Source organism: Silene latifolia, chromosome 9 (assembly GCF_048544455.1).
Source record: "Silene latifolia isolate original U9 population chromosome 9, ASM4854445v1, whole genome shotgun sequence".
NCBI lineage: Eukaryota > Viridiplantae > Streptophyta > Magnoliopsida > Caryophyllales > Caryophyllaceae > Silene > Silene latifolia.
The window spans coordinates 125,456,483-125,482,108 of NC_133534.1; the positions used below are offsets into that span (position 1 = coordinate 125,456,483).

The 25,626-nt window shown below is 36.2% G+C and overlaps 1 protein-coding gene across 1 annotated transcript; it reads right to left on the minus strand.

The window, feature by feature from the left end:
* Nucleotides 1–20,628: 20,628 nt before the first annotated feature.
* Nucleotides 20,629–21,964, minus strand: LOC141598273 (transcription factor MYB36-like). The gene is made up of 4 exons (XM_074418096.1): nt 21,829–21,964; nt 21,471–21,600; nt 20,966–21,305; nt 20,629–20,923 (listed from the first exon to the last, which is right to left on the minus strand). The coding sequence occupies exons 1-4, from the start codon at nt 21,962–21,964 to the stop codon at nt 20,630–20,632; spliced, it is 900 nt and encodes a 299-aa protein (XP_074274197.1). The 3' UTR covers nt 20,629.
* Nucleotides 21,965–25,626: the final 3,662 nt, after the last annotated feature.

The following is a 25,626-nucleotide window of genomic DNA, read 5'->3' on the forward strand; positions in this document are numbered from 1 at the left end:
CTGCAAATAATACAAGACAAACCAAAGTAGACTATTCGGGGGACATTTGTAGCTAAACACTAAACAAAATGCATTAGAAATGCGTGCAAATACGGTACAAAAAGTCTATATAAAATGAACGCATCAAACTTCCCCAAACCAAACCTTTTCTTGTCCTCAAGCAAACTATATGCAACTAACTAGTGGAACGGAGTGAAACTCAGAGCTAGCTACAAATCGTCCACCTAAACCAGTTTAATGTAATAAATTAACAAAATAGCAACAATGTCAGATGCAAACGAGTTATGAAGATGTTTATGAAAATAGCTGAACCGTCGACCTTGCAAGACCTTCAAAATTGGACTCTCATAGGTCACTCTCTCCCAATGAAGCAAAGGGTAAGAGTATAAGCCAAGCTAGTAACCTAAACAAAGCCAATAATACAACATCCCGTTTCAAAACCATCAAAATTAAGCACAAATGTCTTTATTTGGCAAACAACTCACTCAACCAAAATATTAAACTCCTCATATAATAGAATTAGCAACACAGGAGTAGAATAAACTTATTTTTTTTTGTTTCTTCTTTTTTCAATACTTTTTTTTCCCTTTTTTTCTTTTTTTTCTTCATTTTTTTTCTAACATTCTCCTTTTCCAAAACTACCAACTCCCAACTTTAAAGTGCAAACCAAATTTAACACAATAAATGATATACCCGCAAAACAAACGCTAAACTAACTTGACAAGGCAGGCTAAGTTTGGATGTAGTTAAGGGTCAAAAAGGCAAATTTGGCTAATGTGGAGTTAATGGGTAACAATGAAATAAAGGGATATGTAAGTACCTCTCCTACATGTGACACCGGCCACTAACCCGAATGAATGCGGGCAGTAAGAAATTGAATTTCATACTTATGCACTTTAATGTTACATGTTATGCAAGGAGTAACTATCACAATCCTACATGAACTGGTCATGAATGACACCAGTTTATTAAGCTCTAATTCCTTAGAATTTATAAGTAGGTTGCCAAAATAACACGTCAATTCTATTCGTTCAGCTAAATTTTAACATAAACTCGTAGATTATGCAAAATGACTATGCTAAAAGATGTTAAAATTGCAAGGCTTAAGCAAAATGACTAAGTGTAGTACAATTTCATCATCGGAAACCACCGTTCCGACTCAACCTATATGCAAAAATAAACGTGAAAATTTTGAATTTTTCGATTTTTTTTTTGATTTTTTTTTGAAATGAAAAAACAATGCATACGAAAATGCAATAAACGTGAAACAGAAATGCAATAAGAACAATATGCAGCCATAGATATGGATGCATATACCCTCTCCAAACCAAAACGTACAATGCCCTCATTGTACGCAACAACAGCAAATGGAGAAAGGGAAAATGCAAACTAAAGGAAATGAAGGAGTTAAAGAGCTAAGAAACTCACAAAATAGCGTGACATAGACGGACCTCCCCAAACCAGCCAGCAACATGGGAAGTCGTACTCGTCGGATCAACACTAAATTCGCAAAAAAAAGGTAGGATTGTACCTGCAGATACGCAAATAGCGACCACAAATGCTACCAAAACCAAGTCAAAAATGTTTCGCAGTCTATCGTCGATAAAACTAATTATTAAGCACACAAAACTAAGTAAAAGAATGTCTTAAAACTCCAAATAAAAAGCATTAAATTCCGGGTTGCCTCCCGGTCAGCGCTAGTTTCAGATAGGTCTCAGCTCGACCTTCTTGTCTTCATCCACCAATGCAAACTAATGGCCCACAACAAGGCTTCTAACTGAATGCAGTCCTTTCAGCATCCATGATTTTTACTTTTGGCCGCCACAGCACAGCATCGGAAGAACAGCGGCTCTTTACACTATCAATCACGCCACCACCTTCCTTGGCCTTGTCACGGGCCCTCTTCTTATGTAGGATGGAATCTTCAAATCCTCCTCTCGGGTCTTCTAACCTGTCTAGACCTGTATAAGAAGAAACAAGACGATATTCCTCCAACTTGCTCCCAAACTGGGGCGGAGGCGTCAAATCAACAGCAATATATGATATAACGGAAGGTATAGAAGGAATCCCATCGGGTTCAACAGAAGGAATAACATTACCTCCAGTTAGATAGGATTGGTCTTCAGTTACCTTCTTACCGTCATCCGGGATAGGCGTAAATGACGAGTCAACACTGTTTATAGCCAAATAATTCGATTGAGAATGAATAGTGCTCGATCGAAGGGTTTCTTCACCAAAACTACTCGATCGAACAATGCTGACTGTTCGATCGAGGTCTTCTTCCTCAACAGTGCTCGATCGATTAGTGTAGGGTGTTCGATCGAAGTCTTCCTCGTACAAACTATTCGATCGAGTATTGTAAGCTGCTCGATCGAACACTTCTTCATATAAGTCATTCGATCGAACGTTGTAGGTAGTTCGATCGAATGTTTGTTGTTGTACAGTGCAGAAGTCTTCGTATGATGCTTCATTTTCAACTAAATCTTCGAATTCCGAGTCATACATAATCATCATCGTTAATAGGCAACTCAGGTCCTTCATAGGAAAGACCGCTTTCGGTACAGATAGCATATACCGTTTCTGATTGCCTTAAATCCAACTCGGCAGCTACTTGAGCTATTCGAGACTCAAATCTCTTGAAATAAGCTTCTCTAGATTTATCAGATTCTTGCACTTAAAGTCCAAGTGTCTTCACTAAAGACTTCAATTCAGCAATCTCTTCCTTGTTGATAGTAGAGGGAGGAACCGCTGCGGCGGAAAAGAAAATGAAGGCTTTTGAAAGCCTTGCTGCTGAATCGGATGTGGCGGCACATAGTAATTCTGCTGCGGAAGTGGAGAATAGTTTGGGTAACCCCCACTTTCAGAACCATAACGACCTTGTCTATACTTCTGATAGGCATAGACTCGGTCATTCTCCGCATAACAAGTAACAGCATCGTGCCCCACAGCACCACATCTCTCACAAAATTTCCACCTGCTGCACTATGTGAAGGAACATAGGTGGAAGATCGAAGGTACTCAAACCTTCCCTTTGATGATCTTCTCCCAGTAATCCTGTTTATCTAGACCTGTAGGACCTATCAAAACAGCACTAGAAAAGAAGATAAGAACTGCCTCAAGGAATAAGTTCCTTGAGGCTAAAGACAAACTCAAATAAAACAAGTAAAAAGCGTCGCCTCCCCGGAAACGCCGCCAATATTTGACACGGCTTGTCGCAACCCTATCAAAGATAAACCCAAAGGGTCTCTAACTAATGCAGCTAGGGAAGTCGGGGTCGAATCCACATGGAGGCTATGTTGCTATCTACTGGCTAATCTAAGTCAGTGTCACAAATGGGGGTTTAGATATGATAACTAAACTAAACAGCGAAAATTAAGAGTCTAACAGATAAGAGAAAGGGACTAGGATGTCGGTTCATCAAAGAATGCTAGATAATTGCAGCCAAGGTCATAGATCAATCACATGTATCAGTCTAAGGGGCAGTGAATACGTCCTTTCGGTCCTCTATTCGCCCTAAAATACTACTAATTTGATTTCCGCCCTCATTAAGGTATCCAAAAGAATATAGCGGGTCTCACTCCTTCCAATCTTTCGATCTAGGTCGGGGTTTGCCAAATACAACTAGAACAATTATGCGTATTAACCGTCTAATCGTCATTAAATGCTACTTATAACAACAAAGACATGATACTGACAACAGATCTGCAAACCTAATTAGCAGCTATCATCATCAATTCCCCAAAATCCTAGCGAGGGAATTAGCTATGCATAATGAAATTAACGAAACTAATAACAACTAAAGCAATAATCAATAATAACATAATAATAAGAGGGAGGAAACGAAATAACATTAACTAATTAACAAAGAGATTAAAGGAAGAGAAATTAAGGGAATAAGAGAATTAGAGATGCAAAGGGATAAAGACTTAATACTAGAATTAAGAGAAGGGAAGAGAAATTACAGAGTTTAGGATCCGGAAAATAGGAGAAGAGAACTACGTAATACTAATCTACTCTAATCTACTGCCAATCGTGGAAATAAGAATGAATTCTTCCTAATCTGACCTAATTATCTCTTAAATAGGAGAGATATTTATTATAAGATAAAACTAAGATAGGATAAAAAAGATCTCGACTAAATAAGCGCTGCGTCAGACTTGGTTTTACTCGATCGACCAACATAAAGTTAGTCGATCGAGAGATACCTTCCCCAAAAGCTCTCGATCGAACATAGTAAGAATCAAATTAGTTGATCGAGTAAGTGAATTACTCGATCGAGCATATAAAGTACTCGATCGAACACTAAAGTACTCGATCGAGAGGTTTCAGCGCGTAATTCCTGCTTCGCACACTGAACTTCAAACGGCAGCTATTTCTTCGTTACTTGTCTGAATCAAGCATTTTTCATGGCGTTGGAAATCTAAGAGGATAAGCTTTCATCTCCAATTGCAATAACCTGATTATCATTTGTATAACTCGAGATATGGCCCTTCAAAGTAGGTACTGGTTATATGAAGCTCGTCCTTTTCTCTCCTAGCTACCTTACTTCTACGCGCATCATAAATTAGTAGTTTCCAAGTTTCGACTCAACTAATCTCCAAAATGTATGCATAGAGACAGGTTTTAAGCTTGATTATGCTTCTCTTCGGTTCATACCTGCAAATAATACAAGACAAACCAAAGTAGACTATTCGGGGGACATTTGCAGCTAAACACTACAAAAAATGCATTAGAAATGCGTGCAAATGCGGTACAAAAAGTCTATATAAAATGCACACATCACCAATCACCTGACTAACCCGAAGATATAGTCCTGCCAGATTACCCATCGCAACCAGTAATCTACACCGCTAGTGGGGACCGCAACCTGACCACTTAAGCGCCGTTCAAAACCATGGAGCGAATAACACAATGACCATTAATGTGCACATTCCTTTTGTGACGGGAACCACAAGGGGCAAATCAAGAGCATGGAGCAATTCCCGCAAACAAATACAATAATACTATTACACAATTAGCAATACCACACACCACACATGACGACCAATCAACAGTACTGAGTAGGAAAACCTACCTTTAGCAATCAGCAACCACATCGCATACATCCATATGACGGCAAGGCAACCTCCATCTACACATATAACAACAAGTAGGAAACTCTTATTACTAACAACCACAACCACAAATAAGCCTGAGGATGATGATGATGATGATGACTTATCTATGCTTGGCATTCCAGTGATACGACTGCGGCCCGACTCAAGCCTCCGTCCCCATGGAGTTTCCAAGTGTGAGGGATCCTAAAAGGTTGAAAGATGGTGAGGGGGAAGATGTGTCGTCGATTAGGTCTTGGGAGAAATGAAATGAAAACTGATTTGGCTTTACGACTTCACGATTTATAATCTTAAGTTGAACCCGCCATACTCGATCGAGTATGGAGCTTACTCGATCGAGTGGTATTTACTCGATTGAGTCATAAGACTACCCTATCGAGTAGCCTACGCTAGATCGAGTTCCCATTCCCCAAGGTCGTTAAGTTCCAAGTCCGTTTCTATGAAAGGTCCCAAAAGGTCAAACATATCTCTAAGGTCAGCCAACAGGCAGTTAATGAGTCCTTAACAGGGCGGGTATTACATCAAAACTGGATCAAGATTAGGAGTAGGAGTAGGAACACCAGAAGTTGAAGTTGAAGATAATCATCATGATGAATAACACTAGCAACAGGTTGGAAACCCTCATCAGAAAAATCCAGTGGTGAATAATCATCTTGAACAACATATGCATTAAATGTTGTACGCCTGTAAACCTGCCGGCCATTCTGAAAACAGGTATTTGATGGCCTGTAAGCAGCTGCACCATGTTTGCCTTTAAATTGAGCATTACTGATCTGTACATTACTGAACTGCGCATTGCTAGGAGGCCTAATGAGTTCAAAGTAGTACTCTTTGATATGACCTTTCTTCCTACAATGACTACATTTCATAAGCTTGTGACATTTATCAACAAGATGTCCTTCCTATTTGCTGTGTGTGCAGACCTTCACAACTGCCGCATCTAGAGTATCCTTAACCTTAGCTTTCTTCCAATTACCCTGACTATGATCAGACTGCCTTTAGCTTATGTCAGAACATCAACAACACCAGCCACTTCTGTTTTTCAACTTGATGTAATAATACATATGCCTTATTAAGAGAAGGAAGGGGTTTCATTAAAAAAATATTAGTCTTCATATTCTCATAACCTCCATTTAATCCCTTGAGAAATTAAATTAAATTGGTTTGAGTCTCTTTAGCAAACATGTGTTTGAGTAAAAAACACGTACAAGCTGCCATAGCTCCACAGGTGCACATAAGAATTAGGTCAACATTGTCCAAAGTCGCCCAAGTACGCTTCCATTTGCTATAATACTCAACCACATGAGTATTTTTTGTTTGAGATCAATACCAGATGATTCCTTACGCAACTGATAAATATCAACACTATTCATTTGACCATAACGTTCAGCCGTACACCACCACAAACCCAATTACCACCATTAACAACTCCCTCCACCTTCGTCATTCCATTCACCATTACCATTGTTGCGTGCCTCAGCTCAGTCCATCACCATCATCCGTCAATGCACCTGCAAACGACATCCATGGTAGCTCAAACACCATTGCGCTATTCATCAATCACCATCACCATTAATCTCCATCATTAATCAATCCGACATCAACCACCATCTTCAATAACAACAGCGGCATCAACAACGAGAACAGCTCTGGGTTCGAAACCCGGCACCTGCAAATCCACCCAATACGCACCACCCACAAGCAACACCAATAACAGCGCTAAGGACGAACACCGCCTACTCGTCCTTCCATCCGCGTCCGTACCCGGCCTCCTCTGATCCCCCTTCGAACAGCACCACGAAATCCGACATTCGCTCAAGCACAACCATGATTAAACTTATCATCAAAAACATGATTTCAGGAGTTACGGAGTTTGAATTCTATTTTAACACCATATAATCACATTTTATCCATTGATTAAACTTATCATCAAAAACATGAGGCATTTTACATGTGCTGTCAACAAATCCTTCTTTGTTCTTCGCAAATAGGGTGAGATAAGCGTAACGTTTCAAAGACAAGAACTTAGTTCCATCAAATTTGTAGATGTTAGAACACACTTGGTTGATGATGCCAAGTTTCATTGTTATTTAATTGTTTGCTTCTTAGTTATAATGTTTAGCATTTGAAGCACTCAATGAATTTCCAAAGATGGTTCAAGAATGATCAAGATAAAGTTATGACAAGAAATCCCGTAGCCTTAGTCAAATGTTGTAAACGATTACAAATGCTTAGTGATTGAAACAATCAAATGGACTCTCAAGGACGACTTAACATGATCAAGATGAAGTCAACAAGAAGTCAAGATAATGATATGATCCTAGCATTAGTCGAAAAATATAAGAGTAAGCGTAACATTCTCATTTACGTCAAGTGGCTGCAAAACCATGCAACAGTGCACTGCACTATGGTTTCTGATACTACCGTATGGAGGGACTTTTATTCGAAATGTATCCCAGTTTGAAAAAAATCTGAAAAAAAAAAAATCAATTTGCAAATCTCACATGTGACTCCTCTAAAGTTGTGCATCTACTTTTACATAAATGGAAAGTTGATTTAGTCAAGTACTAAAGCACTCTTCCATTTGTGGTAAGTTGTTACATGTTGAGTGTATGGGGTTTAGTTTTCTGAAACTTTAAGTCACAAATTCATATTGATTAAACCTCTAGATTTGTGCAATTACCTTTTACAAAAATGGTAAGTTGAACTTGTCAAACTTTTAAAGCTAGAAAAGTTTTTTGCCATTTTGGTAAAGTGTCACATGTTGAGTGTTTTGGGAAGAGTTTTCTGATTTTGATCAATGACTTGTGCTCCAAGCCTATAGCCTAACACTTACCATCACTCAAAGGGTATCTATTTAATATTAGATTTAATTAACCTAAGTTGTACTACTTAGATGATCAAATCCACTATAAATAGAGTGCCTTTGCTTCATTTATTTCTTAAGACTTTTATGAGCATTAATTGTTAAAACACTTTGCAAAACATCAGCTCTTATTCTTCAACTTATTTGCAAAATTGTTTCTATTTTAAAAGTCTTCAAACGTTTTTGCAAAAAGGCTGTAAATCTCCATGTATCAGTTCGCTGCACTGTGGCATCTATGTTTGTTCCATGATTCTCGTGTTTAGGTCTTAATTGCGATCTCCATGTTCATTAAGTGAACGATTGAGATTAAAAAACTCTGTAAACCTATGAGATAGAACTTAAGTCTTGAAGCGGAGTAGCTTTGAGCAAGTGAAAGTCTTGAAGTGGAGTTGCTTCAAAAAAATGCAACCAGAGTAGGTTGGCGAGTTATTTTCATTGTAAGGGGTTTAGTTATTTGAGTAAATTTCTAAACAAGCAATAAAATAACGGTTGGACGTAGGCCTTGGAGTAGAGGCTGAACCAATTTTTAAAACATCGTCTTGTTTGTTCATTTACTTTTACGTTTGTTCTCCTTATTTATATCTTGTTTATCTCGCAACTGATCATCGTGTCACAAGTGTTCAATCGTGTCTCGGACACTTGATTGATTCAATCTTGTGAACTTAAAACGATTAAGTATCTCAAGTTTTCAACTTAAAAGGGATTCACTTAAGATTTTCATTGCTAAGAGTATTCAACTTAAAAAGTATTCACTTTATATCTTCATTGCTAAGTTGAAGAAAAATACTCTTTCATTCATACTTTTCTCGGTCTCAGTACAATCAATTTCTTGTGACATATCTTGAAATTTGAATTCGTGTGTTTATACTTCTAACTCAAATAGTTCTAAGTATAAACACCTTTAACATTTAAAGTATTGTCCATATCAGCTTAGTCTATTGTCCTAGATTTCAAAGAAGCTTAATTCAAGCTTACAAATTTTAATTGGACACCTAATTCACCCCCTCCCCCTCTTAGGTGTTCTTGTCCTTGACTCTTCAATTGGTATCAGAGCCTTGTGCTCTTGATATTGGTTAATTACCAAAGAGTTGATCCTATAGTCATGGACGAGAAACATACTAAGCATCCTATCTTCATTGGGGATAAATATTCATGGTGGAAAAATCGCATGGAACACTATGTTAAGAGTACGAATTATGAGTGTTGGTTGATAATCCAAAAAGGGCCCCTTGCTATCACGGTTACTAGTGCTAATGGTACTAGTGCCCTAAAAAGTGAGGATAAGTATGTCGAGGCTGATTATAAAAAGGTCAAGAAAAACTCAAAAGCCATGTCCATTCTTCAATATGGGATTGGTGACCAAGAAGTAAACCGGATTTCCGGATGTACCTCGCCCAAAGAAATTTGGGACACCTTAAGCCTTGCTTATGAAGGGACGTCTCAAGTGAAAAAGCATCGTATTGACCTTCTGATGCAACAATTTGAGATGTTCAATATGATGAAGGACGAGTCAATTAATAGTCTTTCCTCTCGCTTTTCTAGTATTGTTAATGACCTTAAGAGTCTTGGTAGAAATTTTGAATCCGAGGATATGGTCCGTAAAATCCTTCGAAATTTAACAGAAACATGGCAACCGAAGGTTACGGCTATTGAAGAGGCCAAAGACTTATCCACTTTAACCCTCAATGAACTAATGGGCTCACTTATGGCTCATGAGTTAACTCTCATGAAGCGTTTTGGTGAAAGCTCTAAAGTAAGAGGGCTTGCTTTCAAATCAACCTCAATTAATGAGGAAGATGTTGGAGACGATGAGTTTGCAATGTTCACTAGAAATATTGCGGATATTATTAATGGTCATGATCCTAAGAGGTTTAACAGCAATTCTAGTAAGAAACATTTTTCAAAGAAGAGATCTACTTCCATTGTTGGTTGCATTAAATGTGACGAAAAAGGTCACCAAATGAATAAATGTCCAAAGTGGGGTAACATCAAATCTAAAGAAAAATGTGACTTGGCTAAGAAGGAATACAAGAATAAAGTAATGTGTGCTGTTTGGGGAATTTCCGATTCCGATGAGGATGAGATCCTTGAGGAAGAATTGGATGCCAAGTTGTGTCTTACTACTCGTCTTAATAATGATGCACTTAGGTCTCCAAAAAGAGAAGCATTCAAATTTCTTATGGCTCATCCCGATGATTCTGATTCTAACTTCGAAGATGAGGTAAATCATCTCAAGACAAAGGTTCGATCCTTCTCCAAAAGCAAAGTATGTTTACTCTTAGATAAATTCATTGATAAATGTCGTGTCCAAAATAATAAATTTGAAGCTATGCAAATTGAAATTGAAAACATAGCCGAGGAAAATGTTGGTCTAAGAGAGTGTCTAAATGAGCTTGAACAAAATAACATTTCACCTTGTCTTGAGATAAAGAAGTAAGGAAACTGAAAAGGCAAAATCTGATTCTTGTAAATAAGGTCAAACTGCTGAATGTCACAGAGACACCCACTGTGACATATGATGCTGAAAAGGAAAACGAGTCTTTAACCAAACATGTTTCTATGTTAACACAAGAACGAGACTCACTTTTAATTGACCTAACCTCTTGTAAAAGTCATCTTAAGGAACTTGAAAAATTAGCAGAAATGCTACACAATGAAACAAGTCATGCTATGAGCGCCTTTGAAAATGTGCAAACATTAAATCTTGACTATCTTGCCAAAATTGAGATTTTAAACAAAGAGTTAAATGATGCAAAAAAGTTTTACAAGAAAAAGGAAGGAAGTCAAACTGTTTTAAAGTTTTCTACGAGTCAGTCGCAACAAAGTGAAAAGAATGCTGGACTCGTTTTCAAATGCAACAGTAACGTGCACTGTTGCGTTCGAAACCAAGAACCAAGCAAAACATATTTCCGAAGAAGAAAACATGTTGGATTTCCTGAATACGTTATTTGCAATTATTGTGGCAAGACTGGTCATGTATTTAATGGTTGTACAAAGAGAATGAATGGCATTAAAAGAAACATTAAGGTTGTCAAGCAAGTGTGGATCCGAAAAGACTTGGCAAAAGACATGATTCACAAGAAGGGACCCAAATTAATTTGGATTCCTAAACTAAATGTTTGATTTGTTAAAGGAATTAGTGAGAGGCAGCAGCAATTGGTACTTTGATTGTGGACGGAAGTGAAAGCCAATCTCTCTCACTAGAAACCTACAAAGGTGGCACCATGACGTTTGATCATAACAAAAGAGGTGAAATGGTTGGTATTGAAAAGTTGGTAAGTCATCGTCACAACGTGTCGACAAAGTGTTGCTTGTCAAAGGTTTGAAGCACAATCTTCTTAGTGTCTCTTATTTGTGTGATCATGATAATATTGTTGAATTTCTTGTTAGTGAATGTAGAATTCTTAATGCAAAAAACAAGGGAACTTGTTCTTCAAGGAAAACATGCTAATGATGTTTACTTGACTAATTTTTGTTCATTGTCCGGTCCAATCATGTTTTGTATGTGTGTCTTAAAGAATGACTCGTGGCTTTGACATAAACAATTAGGTCATGTAAATGTTAGAACATTGAATACCCTTAAAAAGCTTGACCTTATTGATCACATTCCTAACATTAAAATTCAATTTTAAAGAGATGTATGATGATTGTGCTAGAGTAAAACAAGTAAGATGCTCCTTAAATCCAAAACAAATAATTTTGTTAGTACTTCTAAACCTCTAAAGCTCTTTTGTATAGACTTGTATAGAGCAATGTATATTAAAAGTAGAGGTAGAAGTCGGTTCTTGTGCATGTTTGTTGATGAATTTTTATGATATGTTTGGCTACTTTACTTGATCTTTGAAAGATGAAACATTTGATAAATTTCTTATTTGGTTGAAAAATGTCTAAAATAAATTTGATTTTTTTTGGACTCGAGCATAGAACGAAGTTTGAGAATTCATCATTTGAAACCCATTGTGATAAACATGGTGATTAGCCATAACTTTTTCAACGTAAAACACCTCAACAAAATGAGTTTGTTAAACGTATGAACCGTATCTTGCGAATATGGTTAGGACCATGGTTCTAAGTAGTAAGTTTCCAAAGAAGTTATTTTTTAGCCATCAACACTTTTATGCTTAATTTATAACCATGTTATGATACGTAAAATTCTTAATAAAACTCCCTACAATTTTTTGAAAAGAAAAAAAATCCCAATATTCCCTCTTAAGATGTTTTGGCTGCAAATACTTTGTTCTAAAAGTTGGGAAAGACAACTTGGATAAGTTCGATGTTCATAGTGACGAGGTCATCTTTATTGGATATTCGGATCATAACATGGCTTATAAAGTGCACAATAAAAGAACCATTTATATGGAAGAAAGCATTCATTTTATATTTGACGAATCTAGTCTTTTTTGTGTCTAATGAACAGGTTGAAGAAGATTAGGATGATGATTTCTAGATTGGGATGATTTGTTAATATATGGATCAAGTGGTGGAAGAGGCTAAGCAACAGTTGGAGCCACTGTTGCCTGAGGAGGATGTCCAATATTCAGAGGGAACTAATCGTCCTCCAACACAAGATGATGCTAGCTCATCCAGGGGGAATAAGGATGGTGAAGAATAGCCAACTCAAATTATAAACGAACCACAATCACCTCCTTCAAACAATCCTCATGCAACAGTCCCCACGACTGTTACACAAGAACAAACAGATTCCTCAAACCGACTTGTTCCAAAAATGGAAACACCAAAGCTGACCCTCTCTCAAATCTAACCGGTAATCTAAATTTTGGAACAAAAACCAAATCCTCGCTCCAAAACGTTTGTGCCTTCAATGCATCCCTCTCTCAAATTGAACTTGTCAATGTCACAGTAGCACTCACTGTTGCACACTGGGTGACAACCATGAAAGAGGAATTAAATCAATTCGAAAGGAATGAGGTATGACATCTTACCCCTAGGCCAATGTACTGTAATTGGTACAACATTGGTTTTTCGCAATAAGCTTGATGATTTTAGCGAAATCGTAAGGAACAAAGTTAAACTAGTGATGCAAAGTTTTAACCAATAAGAGGGATTCGATTATGATAAAATCTTTGCACCGGTAGTTAGGCTTGAGGCCATACGTATGCTTATAACTTTTGCATATCATGTCGACAAAAACTTTTTCAAATGAATGTAAAAACTGCTTTCCTAAATGGATATCTTGAAGAAGAAGTTTTTGTCGAACAACCACCGGAGTTTAAAAACAATGAGTTCCATAACCACGTTTTAGAATTTGATAAAGCACTTTATGATTTAAAACTGGCTCCTAGGACCTGATATGATAGGCTTTCAAAGTTTCTGTTGGAAAATGTTGTTTACGTGGTTTGGTTGATAAGACATTGTTTATCAAGTCACAGTGCGAGGAACTGTTGCTTGTGCAAGTATATGTCAATGACATTATTTTTGGTGCAACAAATGGCGTCCTTATTAAATACTTTTTTGGATCTAATAACTTCTGAATTTGATGACCATGATGAGAGAACTTGGATTTTTCCTTGATCTTCAAATCAAACAAAGTGAGAAAGGTACAATGATTCATCAACAAAAGTATTTGAAGGAAATGCTAAGTAAGTTTGGGTTAACTAATGTTAAACCTCTTGCTACACCAATGATTTCTAACATCAATCCTGACAAAGACGAAAATGGTAAGAGTGTTAGTGAAATCATGTATCGAGGTTTTTGCGGGTAGCACGGTGAATACGAAGAACACATTGAGTATTGACACTTTCTTGGATCCTTGGCTCATTTCATGGGCCTTCAAGAAGCAAGAAGTTGTTGCACTATACACGGCTGAAAATGAATACAACAGTGCAGTACTCTATGGCGCACAGATTCTTTGGGTATGACAACAATTGCATAACTATGGTATTATCTTCGACACAACTTCTATCTTTTGTGATAACACTAGTGCAATTAACACCCCAAAGAATCCAATACAACATTCTAAAACTAAACATATCGACATAAGACATGATTTTTACGTGATCAAGTTGTAAAAATAAATATTTGTCTTAGTTTTTGTAGAACGGAAAATCAATTAGCGGACATTTTTACAAAACCGTTTGAAAGAGAACAATTCGTAAAACTTCGGTTGGAAATTGGTTTGTTGGGTGATATGTGATTCATATTATTTTATTTTCCTTAATGATTGACAAAAGATGAGGACATACATGTGATTACCCTAATTGTTAATTAGTTTACTTCATGCAAAAATATGGTTCGAAAAATATGAATAATTATGCTTGCATTTGAGTTGTTGTTGCATTGAGCCACTCAACCCATATTCAAAAATCAAACTTCTCCATCTCCCGCGTGTCACTAAAACCGTCCGAATCAACACTTAAAAAATGTGTCCAAAACCCTCATACGACCAAGACTTAAAAATCATCAAGATTCTTATGACCCAAAGAAAAGAGAAAATTCAAAGAAACAAATGACTTCTCCCATTAAATCCGCTGCCATAAATGAAATGTTGGGAAGCTCATATGTCGAATTACCCATTTCCTCTTAGAAACCCAAGGGTATTTCTCCTTCCAAAGCTGATGCCACAGCATGTGTCACTGTGACACAAAAGAAAATCACAACTCTAATGGAGGAAGATGACCAGAATATTGGGGTTAAAAATGAAGAAATTTATGAAGATGTTGGTAATTTGAATGACGATGGTATGTTTAATAATAGTCTTGACTCATTGCCCTTACCACATGGTACAAATGAGAAGATCTTTTAAATCCTTAATGATGACTTGGAAGAAAACTAACATGATAAGCTCATTGTCACCAAGCGTTTTCGAAACAAAAGAAAAAAAGGGTTCAAGTTCAAAGATTCAAAAAAAAATGGAAGAAGAAGATTTATGCCACTGTCAAGGTGAATGTTACCTCTGATACCCAATCCGCAATCATTAATCACCAACTCTTTTCCTAATCCTTGAAACTTGGGTAAGATTCTTGTAGCCATTACTCAATTGGTTAGTGAGAAAATTCGAACTTGAAATGAAGAATTTTTTGGAACTTATGCAAACTTTGAGGGGGAAAGCTCCAAGAAAATTGATGATGCCTTGCTTAACCCCATTTCTAGCCCTGTTATCCATCAACATAACCCCATTTGTCTTAATGTTTTCCAAATTTTTTTGCAAACCGTACTTATTTTATTTGTTGAACATTGCCTTGTTTGTTGTTAAACTATGTCAAACTGTGTTCGTCACTATGTTTTGCCCTCCCTTGATGATGTCAAGAGGGGGAAGTAGTTTAATTATATCTTATGTGTGACCTCTTAACTCTTAGGCTTGCGTTCACCGTAATATGTCTTGCGACATTGATTAGATGTTCTACTTAGACTAAGTATATTGACTCTTTCATGCCTTGATCATGTTTTGTATGTTTTATGTTGAATGCTTAAAGACCGATTAACCATAGGTTAAGGGGGAACTTCACACATTATTAAAACTTGCCATGATCAATGGGGGAATTAGTTAGAACACACTTGGTTGATGATGCCAAGTTTCATTGTTATTTAATTGTTTGCTTCTTAGTTATAATGTTTAGCATTTGAAGCACTCAATGAATTTCCAAAGATGGTTCAAGAATGATCGAGATAAAGTTATGACAAGAAATCCCTTAGCCTTAGTCAAATGTTGTAAACGATTACAAATGCTTAGTGATTGAAGCAATCAAATAAACTCTCAAAGACGACTTAACATGATCAAGATGAAGTCAACAAGAAGTCAAGACAATGATATGATCTTAGCATTAGTCGAAAAATGTAAGAGTAAGTGTAACATTCTCATTTACGTCAAGTGGCTGCAAAATTATGCAACAGTGCACTGCACTGTGGTTTCTAATACTACCGTATGGAGGGACTTTTATTCGAAATGTTTAAGTGTCAAAATATTTACAAATTTCATATTCTCAATGATTTTACATTTGAATTATCCCAGTTTGAAAACAAATCTGAAAAAAAAAATCAATTTACAAATCTCACATGTGACTCCTCTAAAGTTGTGCATCTACTTTTACATAAATGGAAAGTTGATTTAGTCAAATACTAAAGCACTCTTCCATTTGTGGTAAGTTGTCACATGTTGAGTGTTTGGGGTTTAGTTTTCTGAAACTTTAAGCCACAAATTCACATTGATTAAACCTCTAGATTTGTGCAATTACCTTTTACAAAAATGGTAAGTTGAACTTGTCAAACTTTTAAAGCTAGAAAAGTTTTTTGCCATTTTGGTAAAGTGTCACTTGTTGAGTGTTTTGGGAAGAGTTTTCTGATTTTGATCAATGACTTGTGCTCCAAGCCTATAACCTAACACTTACCATCACTCAAAGGCTATCTATTTAATATTAGATTTAATTAACCTAAGTTGTACTACTTAGATGATCAAATCCACTATAAATAGAGTGCCTTTGCTTCATTTATTTCTTAAGACTTTTATGAGCATTAATTGTTAAAACACTTTGCAAAACATCATCTCTTGTTCTTCAACTTATTTGCAAAATTGTTTTCTATTTTAAAAGTCTTCAAACGTTTTTCAAAAAGGTTGTAAATCTCCATGTATCAGTTCGCTGCACTGTGGCATCTGAGTTTGTTCCATGATTCTCGTGTTTAGGTCTTAATTGTGATCTCCATGTTCATTAAGTGAACGATTGAGATTAAACGACTCTGTAAACCTGTGAGATAGAACTTAAGTCTTGAAGCGGAGTAGCTTTGAGCAAGTGAAAGTCTTGAAGCGGAGTAGCTTCAAAAAAATGCAACCGGAGTAGGTTGGCGAGTTATTTTCATTGTAAGGGGTTTAGTTGTTTGAGTAAATTTCTAAACAAGCAATAAAATAACGGTTGGACGTAGGCCTTGGAGTAGAGGCTGAACCAATTTTTAAAACATCGTCTTGTTTGTTCATTTACTTTTACGTTTGTTCTCCTTATTTATATCATGTTTATCTCGCAATCTGTCTGTGTCACAGTGTTCAATACCGTGTCTCAGACCTGCTGATTGATTCAATCTTGTGAACTTAAAACGATTAAGTATATCAAGTTTTCAACTTAAAAGGGATTCACTTAAGATTTTCATTGCTAAGAGTATTCAACTTAAAAAGTATTCACTTTACATCTTCATTGCTAAGTTGAAGAAAAATACTCTTTCATTGATACTTTTGTGGTCTGTGCAACAGTCGAATTTATTGTGACATATACTGAGCTGAATTCGTGTGTTTATACTTCTAACTCAAATAATTCTAAGTACAAACACCTTTAACATTTAAAGTATTGTCCATATCAGCTTAGTCTATTGTCCTAGATTTCAAAAAAGCTTAATTCAAGCTTACAAATTTTAATTGGACACCTAATTCACCCCCTGCCCCTCTTAGGTGTTCTTGTCCTTGACTCTTCAGTAGAAACAAGATAAAGCGAGGTTGATTTATTATTACTCAAGTATATTGGATCATCAAAGCAGGCATAAGCAGAAGGTGTAGTAGCAACAGAAGTATCAGAATCATTCGCCATGTTAATACGAAGAAATTTCCAGAAATACCAAGAATCTAAGGTGAAATTTGATCAAAATTAACCAGAAACAATTGTAGCAACAAGTCGTTCTGTAAGATGCGGAATAATTTGCTGATGAAGAATAACGGAAGTGATTAGCAGAAAAGAACGAATTTACCTCACGATTTCAAGAAATAATCGCGAAATAAGCCTGGAAAAAGAAAACTTGAGAAAGATCAACCAATGAAGAATCACACGAATTCCAGAGGAAAAACGAAGAAATATGACGGAAAAAACTGCAGCATTGTCACTTAACATGGCTCTGATACCATATGAAATGGTAAAGATCACCATTGTTGTTGATGAGTTATTTTACTTCGACAGTTCATATGAGCTCACGTACCCGTGTCCGACACTCGATCCTTGGACACTGGTATGACACTTGGACATTTCATTTTAGACCAAAAACTTGATATTTTTCCCATATAAAAGCCGTGTCCGGCACTTGGATACGCACTCGTGTCTGACCCTTCAAGCCGAGTCGAAGTAACATAGTTGATGAGTTGAAGCTTGAATATAGAGTATATGAAGAGAAACACAAAGCTAAATGAAGTTTGTTGTATTGTGATAAATTAGAATTGAAAGAAACACAATCTATTTATATACAAAGAACTAACTAATCATTAACTAATTGGCAAACGCAGCAATCCGTGTATGAGCCCATCTACAGACTACAAATCATGTTCAGAATATTAGCCCCACCAAAATCATGCAATAACACCGATTCAACAAAACATACATTTCCCTGTTTTTTTCTTTTATAAAAAAAATCATGTATAGACAAAACTCTTATCATGCTTCATTATAAGCCGTATAATGAAACAATTTAAAGCTAATTTAACGTCCGATCTCGACCCTACATCATTCCTTCCCCCTCCCCTCCATTTACCACTGTTTTACATAAAACTCCATCAATAGATATTTCCTACTACATCTCCGTGAGGCGTGCAGATATCAATGACAAATTTGTTACCTCTTTTTCCGACTCTTTCACGGGCAACACGGAACTCTTTTTCCTTCCTACTTCCTCTCCCTTTGATGCCGCTACCAGGACCCTCATGTTTTCTATGCGATGCGCTCACTCCGCTCAGTCACACACTTCTTCTTCCGTTTCATTTCAGTTTACTTCTAAAAAATTTTCCATTCTGGTTTCTAATAAGCCAGTATGTTAGAATCGCACACGGGCCTGGGCCGCACCCGTCGAGGAGGAAAGAGTGTCCAGATTACAAGTCCAAGGAGGTTCCATCCCAAAACCAATTGGTAATGGGAGGAGTTGCCCCTTGGGTTATAAGCTGGATCACTCTTCTCTATTTCTCCGATGTGGGAGACCTACATGTGATTCTTCACACGCCCCCTCACATGTAAGGTCTCCTTTCGATTAATCGACAGGAACATCGCAATTTTTCGAACCTGTTTCGTCGGGCGGGAACGTCGTGTTGCTTTTCGGACCCGCTAAATAGTGGCCCAGTTTCTCGTCTGACGAGAACGTCGTCGCTTTTTGGACCCGTCTTCGCCTCACAACCCAGGACTAAATCTTGGGCTCTGATACCATGTTAGAATCGCACACGGGCCTGGGCCGCACCCGTCGAGGAGGAAAGAGTGTCCAGATTACAAGTCCAAGGAGGTTCCATCCCAAAACCAATTAGCAATGGGAGGAGTTGCCCCTTGGGTTATAAGCTGGATCACTCTTCTCTATTTCTCCGATGTGGGAGACCTACATGTGATTCTTCACACAGTACCAGTTTATTTGCGAAACTGAATTCGGGAAATCCACAATCTCTTAGGTTTGTATCGTCACTGGTCTGTTAGCTTAGCTACAGGTTAGGTTTTAGTCTGTTGTACTTGATGCTCTTTGTTTTTAATATACGCAGTTTATCTTTGTAAAAAAAAAAAAAAAAAAAAATAAGCCGTATAAGAATTTTGAGGTAGATAGCGCGTAATGGTAAGGAAGTAGGAACTAGCTAGGAACGGTATAGTAAAACACATTTACTCTGATGAAAATTGTTATCTATTTTTTCTTTTCTACCTTCTCCCTAATAACTAGTTTAAATATAGTATATTTGGCCTCATCCATTTGCCATCCGAGGCCACTGCACACGATATATATTAACTTAATCGATTGTATGACAAATGGAGAAAGTGAAAGAGAAGGTGAGAGGGAGAACTAGGGCTGAGCAAAAAAAATATTCGATTCCATCCGAAATCCGACTTTTATGCGGTTTTTACTTTTTAGACTAATTTTGAAATTTGTAATAAAGACTTTTCGTTTATGCAATTAAGACTTCTAACTTATGCGATCGAGACCTACAATTTATGCGATCAAGAGTTATAATTTATGCGATCGAAGACGTTACCTTTTTTAGTGGGTTGCAAAATGCGAACTGGACCGAAATTGCCTTTAATTTTAGTCTGCCAATGGCCCAATACCACCAGCGTCGGTGGAACTTTTACTGTACATGTACATTTAAATCCGGATCGAATCCGGTTTCTGAAATCTGGATTTCCGAATTTTCGGATTCAAGATTTTCGGATATCCGAATTATTCGGATTGGATGTGGATCAAGAAAAATGATAAACTTAAATTCGGATATCCGATCCGGTTTTGAAATATCAATCCTGGTGTGTATCAATCCTAAATATCAATCCTGGTGTGTATGAGCTACTGAGCTAGTAATCTCTTTCATGTGTGCTTTTTCCTCCTTATATTCTTTACACACATAAGAGGAGCAAATCACACATAATGACTCATTAAGTGTGATTTATGAGCATACTAATGGAGCCATTGAATGAGATTAAAGATGACAGTTATATTACATAATATGTTAAATTCAACAACGGGTCTGAGTCGTACTCAAATGTGGAACTTTGGGTGAAACTTTGGGTTTCTTCACATAATACACAACACTTTATTCCATGATCTCTACAATAGCTTACCAATTTACCATGTACCCTAACAGTCTAACACAGAAAAATTGAAATAAATACAAAAACGTAAATTCATTAAGCATGATCTTGTTATACTTGTGTACTATTATCAAATTGATCAAGTACATACAGTTGAGGTAAGCAATCCCAGCAATTAGCTAGTAAATCAAGTTGGAGTCAGTAGACCACCAGCCACCCATGCCCTCCAACTCATTCACCAATTTATCATCATCTCCAAGTAACTCATTTAGGTCCCTTTGAAAGCTTGACACCTTTTGCATTCCTATATATCTTTCATCCACAAAACTCGCATTATTATTGTTGTTGTCGTTGTTGTTGTTGCTGTTGTTAATCGCGCCATTTGAGCTATCTGAAGAGGTGGATCCATTTAAACTCGAATTCTCAAACTCATCAATTTGTGATGCATTATTAATAATTGCATTATTATTTTCCTGTTGGTGTAAAAAACTAGGATTTTGATGATAGAAATCGACCGGGTTATTATCATATGGAAAATGTTGAATTTGATTAAGAGATTGGAGATTATTTTGGATGAGTTTTTCTTGAATGAGAGGGTGTAGTTTAGGGCAAAGTGATGGGTTATTAAAGTAAGAAAACGAGTTTTGATGTGCTTGTTGACTTTGGAGTTGCATATGAAGTTGAAGACGCTCTAGGGCTGAGCTGCTTAGGGTTGGCACTTCTTCCTTGGATCCATCTATTCCGCCTTGTTGTTGCTTTCGACGTCCAAGGAGTTTCTTCTTCAGCCTTGTGTTCCAGTAGTTCTTGATGTCATTGTCGGTTCTTCCAGGTAATTGTGCAGCTATTATCGACCATCTGTAAATTCCATCACAATATTAAAGCAAGTTAGTTATTGATTTTCGAGTTTCTATTCAGGTATATAATAGTACAAGTTTAATAATGAAACAAAAAATGAGATTCTAGACAAAGGAAAAGGGACAAATAATTGAGCTAGAATGAATAGATAGGAGCATGTGTTACCTGCTCCCAATACTAATGTAGAGGCTGAGAATAATGTTGTCTTCCTCGTCGGTGAAACCACCGTGCTTGATATTTGGCCTTAAATAGTTTAACCACCTAAGTCTACAACTCTTGCCACACCTCTTAAGCCCTAAACATTTCAAACACAATTTACATAATTTATTAAAGGCATAACCAAAAAAGGAAAAAAAAAAATCCATAACAGTTGAAAGTAAAGGTGTCATCTAACCCTCATGTAAATATCGTATAATATTAAATATTAGTCGAGATGATAATACATTTATATTTCTTACATGTAGAGGTCAAATTAAAAAAATAGGTAAACAAATTACCGTGAAAGAAGGAGTAATAAGCTTACCAATTTTTTGAGGTAGGGCAATCCAATTGTTACCGGTGCCATAATTCTGAATGTAAGCCTTGAGCTTAGCATCCTCTTCAGGAGACCAAGGCCCTCTCTTCACATTTTCTTTGTCACAACATGGAGCTCTTCCCATTTTTTGTTGGTTTTTTCTATCAAAGTTGACTTGAAATAATTCCTTTATTTTCTTTCTAATTTCTTAAGCTTGTTTTTGATGATGCTTACTTGTAGTTGTTGAGTAATGAAGAAAAAATGTACGGGGGACGACCTTGTTTTATAGGTTGAATTTTTGGGTTATTTATTATAAATTAAGACAAAAGTCTTAAAACATATCTCACCTTCTCCCTATTTCTTCATTATTCAAACCCTAATTATTTCTTTAAGGCCCCTCTAGGGTTTGAAGTATTGAGCTCGAATTATGGATTAGTTAACAATAATACAACATAAGGTGACGTACAATACTTCCCACTTGTAGAACTTAAATTAAAAGGTGTTGTTTGAATGTCTTTAGAAAATACATAAATTGTACTCCATTTAAATTTTGAAAAGTAAAGTTGCATTTGGTTACCCTAAATTACATAAAATTTAATTGCAATCCCAAAATATTTGTTTACCTAGGTACCACTAAAACTTGGGAGAGACGGTTTTTCAATAAGTTATCGAGAGACCAGCCTTCCGTACCCTTTTATTTATATTTTGTGACCCTTTTGTTGTTGATCGTGACATAGTAATTTCGTACCTATACATAATAAATGTACCCGTTTTATCTTTAATCATGATTTCTACCTATTTTATTACCTTTAGTACCACGTTTCCTTAAAAGTGTAAAATAGTCTCTCAAAAAACTTATTGAGAGACCGTCTCTCAGGAGTCCTACTCGATAGGTACTCCTACTTAAGTGAAAATCCCTACATGAACTTTATTTCCGATATATTCAACCAATCATATAGGTTATAATTCATAGGAACTGAAAATCCTATGAAATAAAACTATTCAAGCATTGTAATTCCGATAATGAGGAAATTGAACGACTATTAAGGTTTTGCTCTTTCTGACTTAATTTCAGTTCATTTAAATTCAACTCAACTCTATTTAGCTCAGTTGAGTTTAGAGTGAGAATTCAGTCAGACTTTCGCGAGTCTTAAGATTCTGCCACATCAGCTTTCCACTAACTTTTATTATTTTTTATTGTTCAGACTCACCTCAGACTTTATACATTATTCGTCAAACTCACCTCAGACTCTAGTTTTTCACTCCACTTTTTTTTAACAAAAAGAAATGACACATGTTGCCCACTCATTGGATAATTTTTCTTTAAGATGGGATCAAGACTCATCCAAAGTCTTAAGTTGAGTCTTGGATTTCTAAGACTCAACTTAAAACTTTGTCAAGACTAGATCAATAATCTTATCCTTATCTTATCTCTTCACAAATTAACTCTTACTTCAGCTTCATTCAGTTCGATTCAGTTTAGATCAGCTTTATTCAGTTAAGTTACTTAATTTGCATTAACTTAAATTGTTTATTTTGTTCTTCTTCCTTGTGGTGTAGGAAAAATCAAATTTTAATTTTAGAAGTATTTTAGGTGTTGCAACCATTTTTTATACTTACCACATATCCCCTATTTGAAAATACATCAGACGATCAAACATATGAGTATTAATGAAGTTTATGTTTTTAATTCACTCTAAATTAAATTAATTATCGTTTTAGGTTGGAGTTCAAATCAATTATCTAAATGGCTCTACATGAATGCTACCACATACAATCCATGCTAAAAAACTGCGAAAATGGCATAATCTTTTTCTGGCTTTTGGTAAGAAGAGACTGTCCTATTTAGGTTATTTGTCCTTACGCAAACTTAAATGTTCCTCTACTTTTTGAAATTATTGACCTAGTTGTTAATTACTCCGTAGTTGCTATTAGCATGCACTAATTGGATGATTTTCAGACAGAATAAACCACATTCACAACAGCTCCAATCAAACCAAGATTGAGAAGATATCAGCCCTAATTAGCTCTCTTAAAAAAATTATAGGAGTTGGCATTGAGCTTATGTATAGAGAATGTCTTTTGAAGCATTAACATATTTTAATTCATGAGCAAGATTTCTTAGTTTGCGGGATATTTAAAATAAATTATTCTAGCTCGAAGCATTTTTGTGTTGATTGTTGGAAAAAAATTGAATTTCTAACATGGGTGATAATATAATGGCCCCTTTGATAACAACATATTAGGTGAAATTAGTAGATTCGTCCTTAATAAGTTAATAGTAGAATGATTACTACAGCTACTAAGTTCATGTATTTGATAAACAACCATGGGCGGCCCATACCTAGAGCAATTCGGCCCGCGACACCGGGGCCCAACATGGTTGGGGCCTCATCTGGTACCCACGTCATTATATTAAATTTTTCTGTTAATTAATATTAGTTGGGCTTCCTTTGGCATAGTGGTAGCTACTTACATAGCCTCCGCATGACGTCCACGGTTCAATTCCCATTGCTGTCGTTTTACATCATCTTTTTTGTTGTTCTCACTTAATATCTTTCCTCTTCTTTATTACTTACTTTAAATTAAATTAAACATTTTGGTTTCATTCTTTCTTTTAATCTCTCTAATGCTTCTCATTTACAAATTCAAAAAAATCATCTGCATGAAGTTAATCAACCAATAATTGAGTGAGAGTGAGAGTCAGACGGTCTCATACTGCGAGATTCTCCTTATTATGTAAATTACAACGCTCATCTATAAAAATTGAATGAATATTTTTAAATAGAAATAGACCGCCTCACGGTATAAGACCGTCTTGATCTATAAGTTATGTTAACAGTTTAACACCATTACTCAAATTTTTCCGTATATCCTAATTTTTTAAAATTAGTCTTAGAAACAAATTATCTAAATGGAATAAGTGAAGAAATGGAGGGAATATATGTTTTACGAGAAATAGAACAATACAAGCACGATTAAAGTTTATGATTAAAATCAACACAATAACGTGCTTTTTTGTATTCATAGTATTCGAGATTTTGAATACTGCGCCTCCTCATATATTAAAGATCTCATATGTTCTTGTAACTATAAAAAAAATACGAGATATTCATCAAAAGGGCCTCCATCTAATATTTGGAACAAGGCCTTAACATTCCATTGGCCGCCACTGTAAACAACATATTCTGATAGCATATTGCCCGAATTCTACTCTCTTTTTTTTAAAAAAAAAAAAATGTTGCTAATAGCATCATATTAGAACAACATATTCATCATATATGAAAACAATCTAATTATCCTATAATTTACTAATTACCAAATAAATACCATTTCTTAATTTTATTAATTCGGTGGTTTTTATATACTAATTCTATTAATTCAATGTGATAGTCAATTCGACCACTAAAATTTACTATCGCATTTTGATAACATTATCTATTATTCTATTAATATAAATTTGCTACGGCTGTTTGCCAAATATGATTATAGACCCACCTTTTCATATCAAGGACGAGCTCTTCCGAGTAGGGATGGCAGTGGGTTGGGGATCCGACCCAGACCTTGAGGGTCGGACCCTAATGGGTCGGGTACGGGTCTCATTTTTTCAGACCCAATGGGTATGGGTCTTAAGACAATATTTCGGGTCCGGGTCCGGGTCTAAGTTATGAGACCCATACCCGACCCTTAGACCCTTTATTAAAGAAAAAAAAATCAAAATTACAACTTTTCTGAATTCATACTGGCAGACTGTAGAAACCTAACTAAAGTCTCTTTCTCTTCCCTCATCCCATAAAGTGATAAAAC

Excerpts from the sequence above, each read along its gene's own strand:
- LOC141598273 (XM_074418096.1), bottom strand. The coding sequence starts at position 21,964 with ATGGGAAGAGCTCCATGTTGTGACAAAGAAAATGTGAAGAGAGGGCCT. Across the intron at positions 21,601-21,828 it reads TGCCCTACCTCAAAAAATTG|GGCTTAAGAGGTGTGGCAAG; the intron begins GTAAGCTTATTA and ends TGAAATGTTTAG. Across the intron at positions 20,924-20,965 it reads TTCCATATGATAATAACCCG|GAAAATAATAATGCAATTAT; the intron begins GTCGATTTCTAT and ends TTACACCAACAG.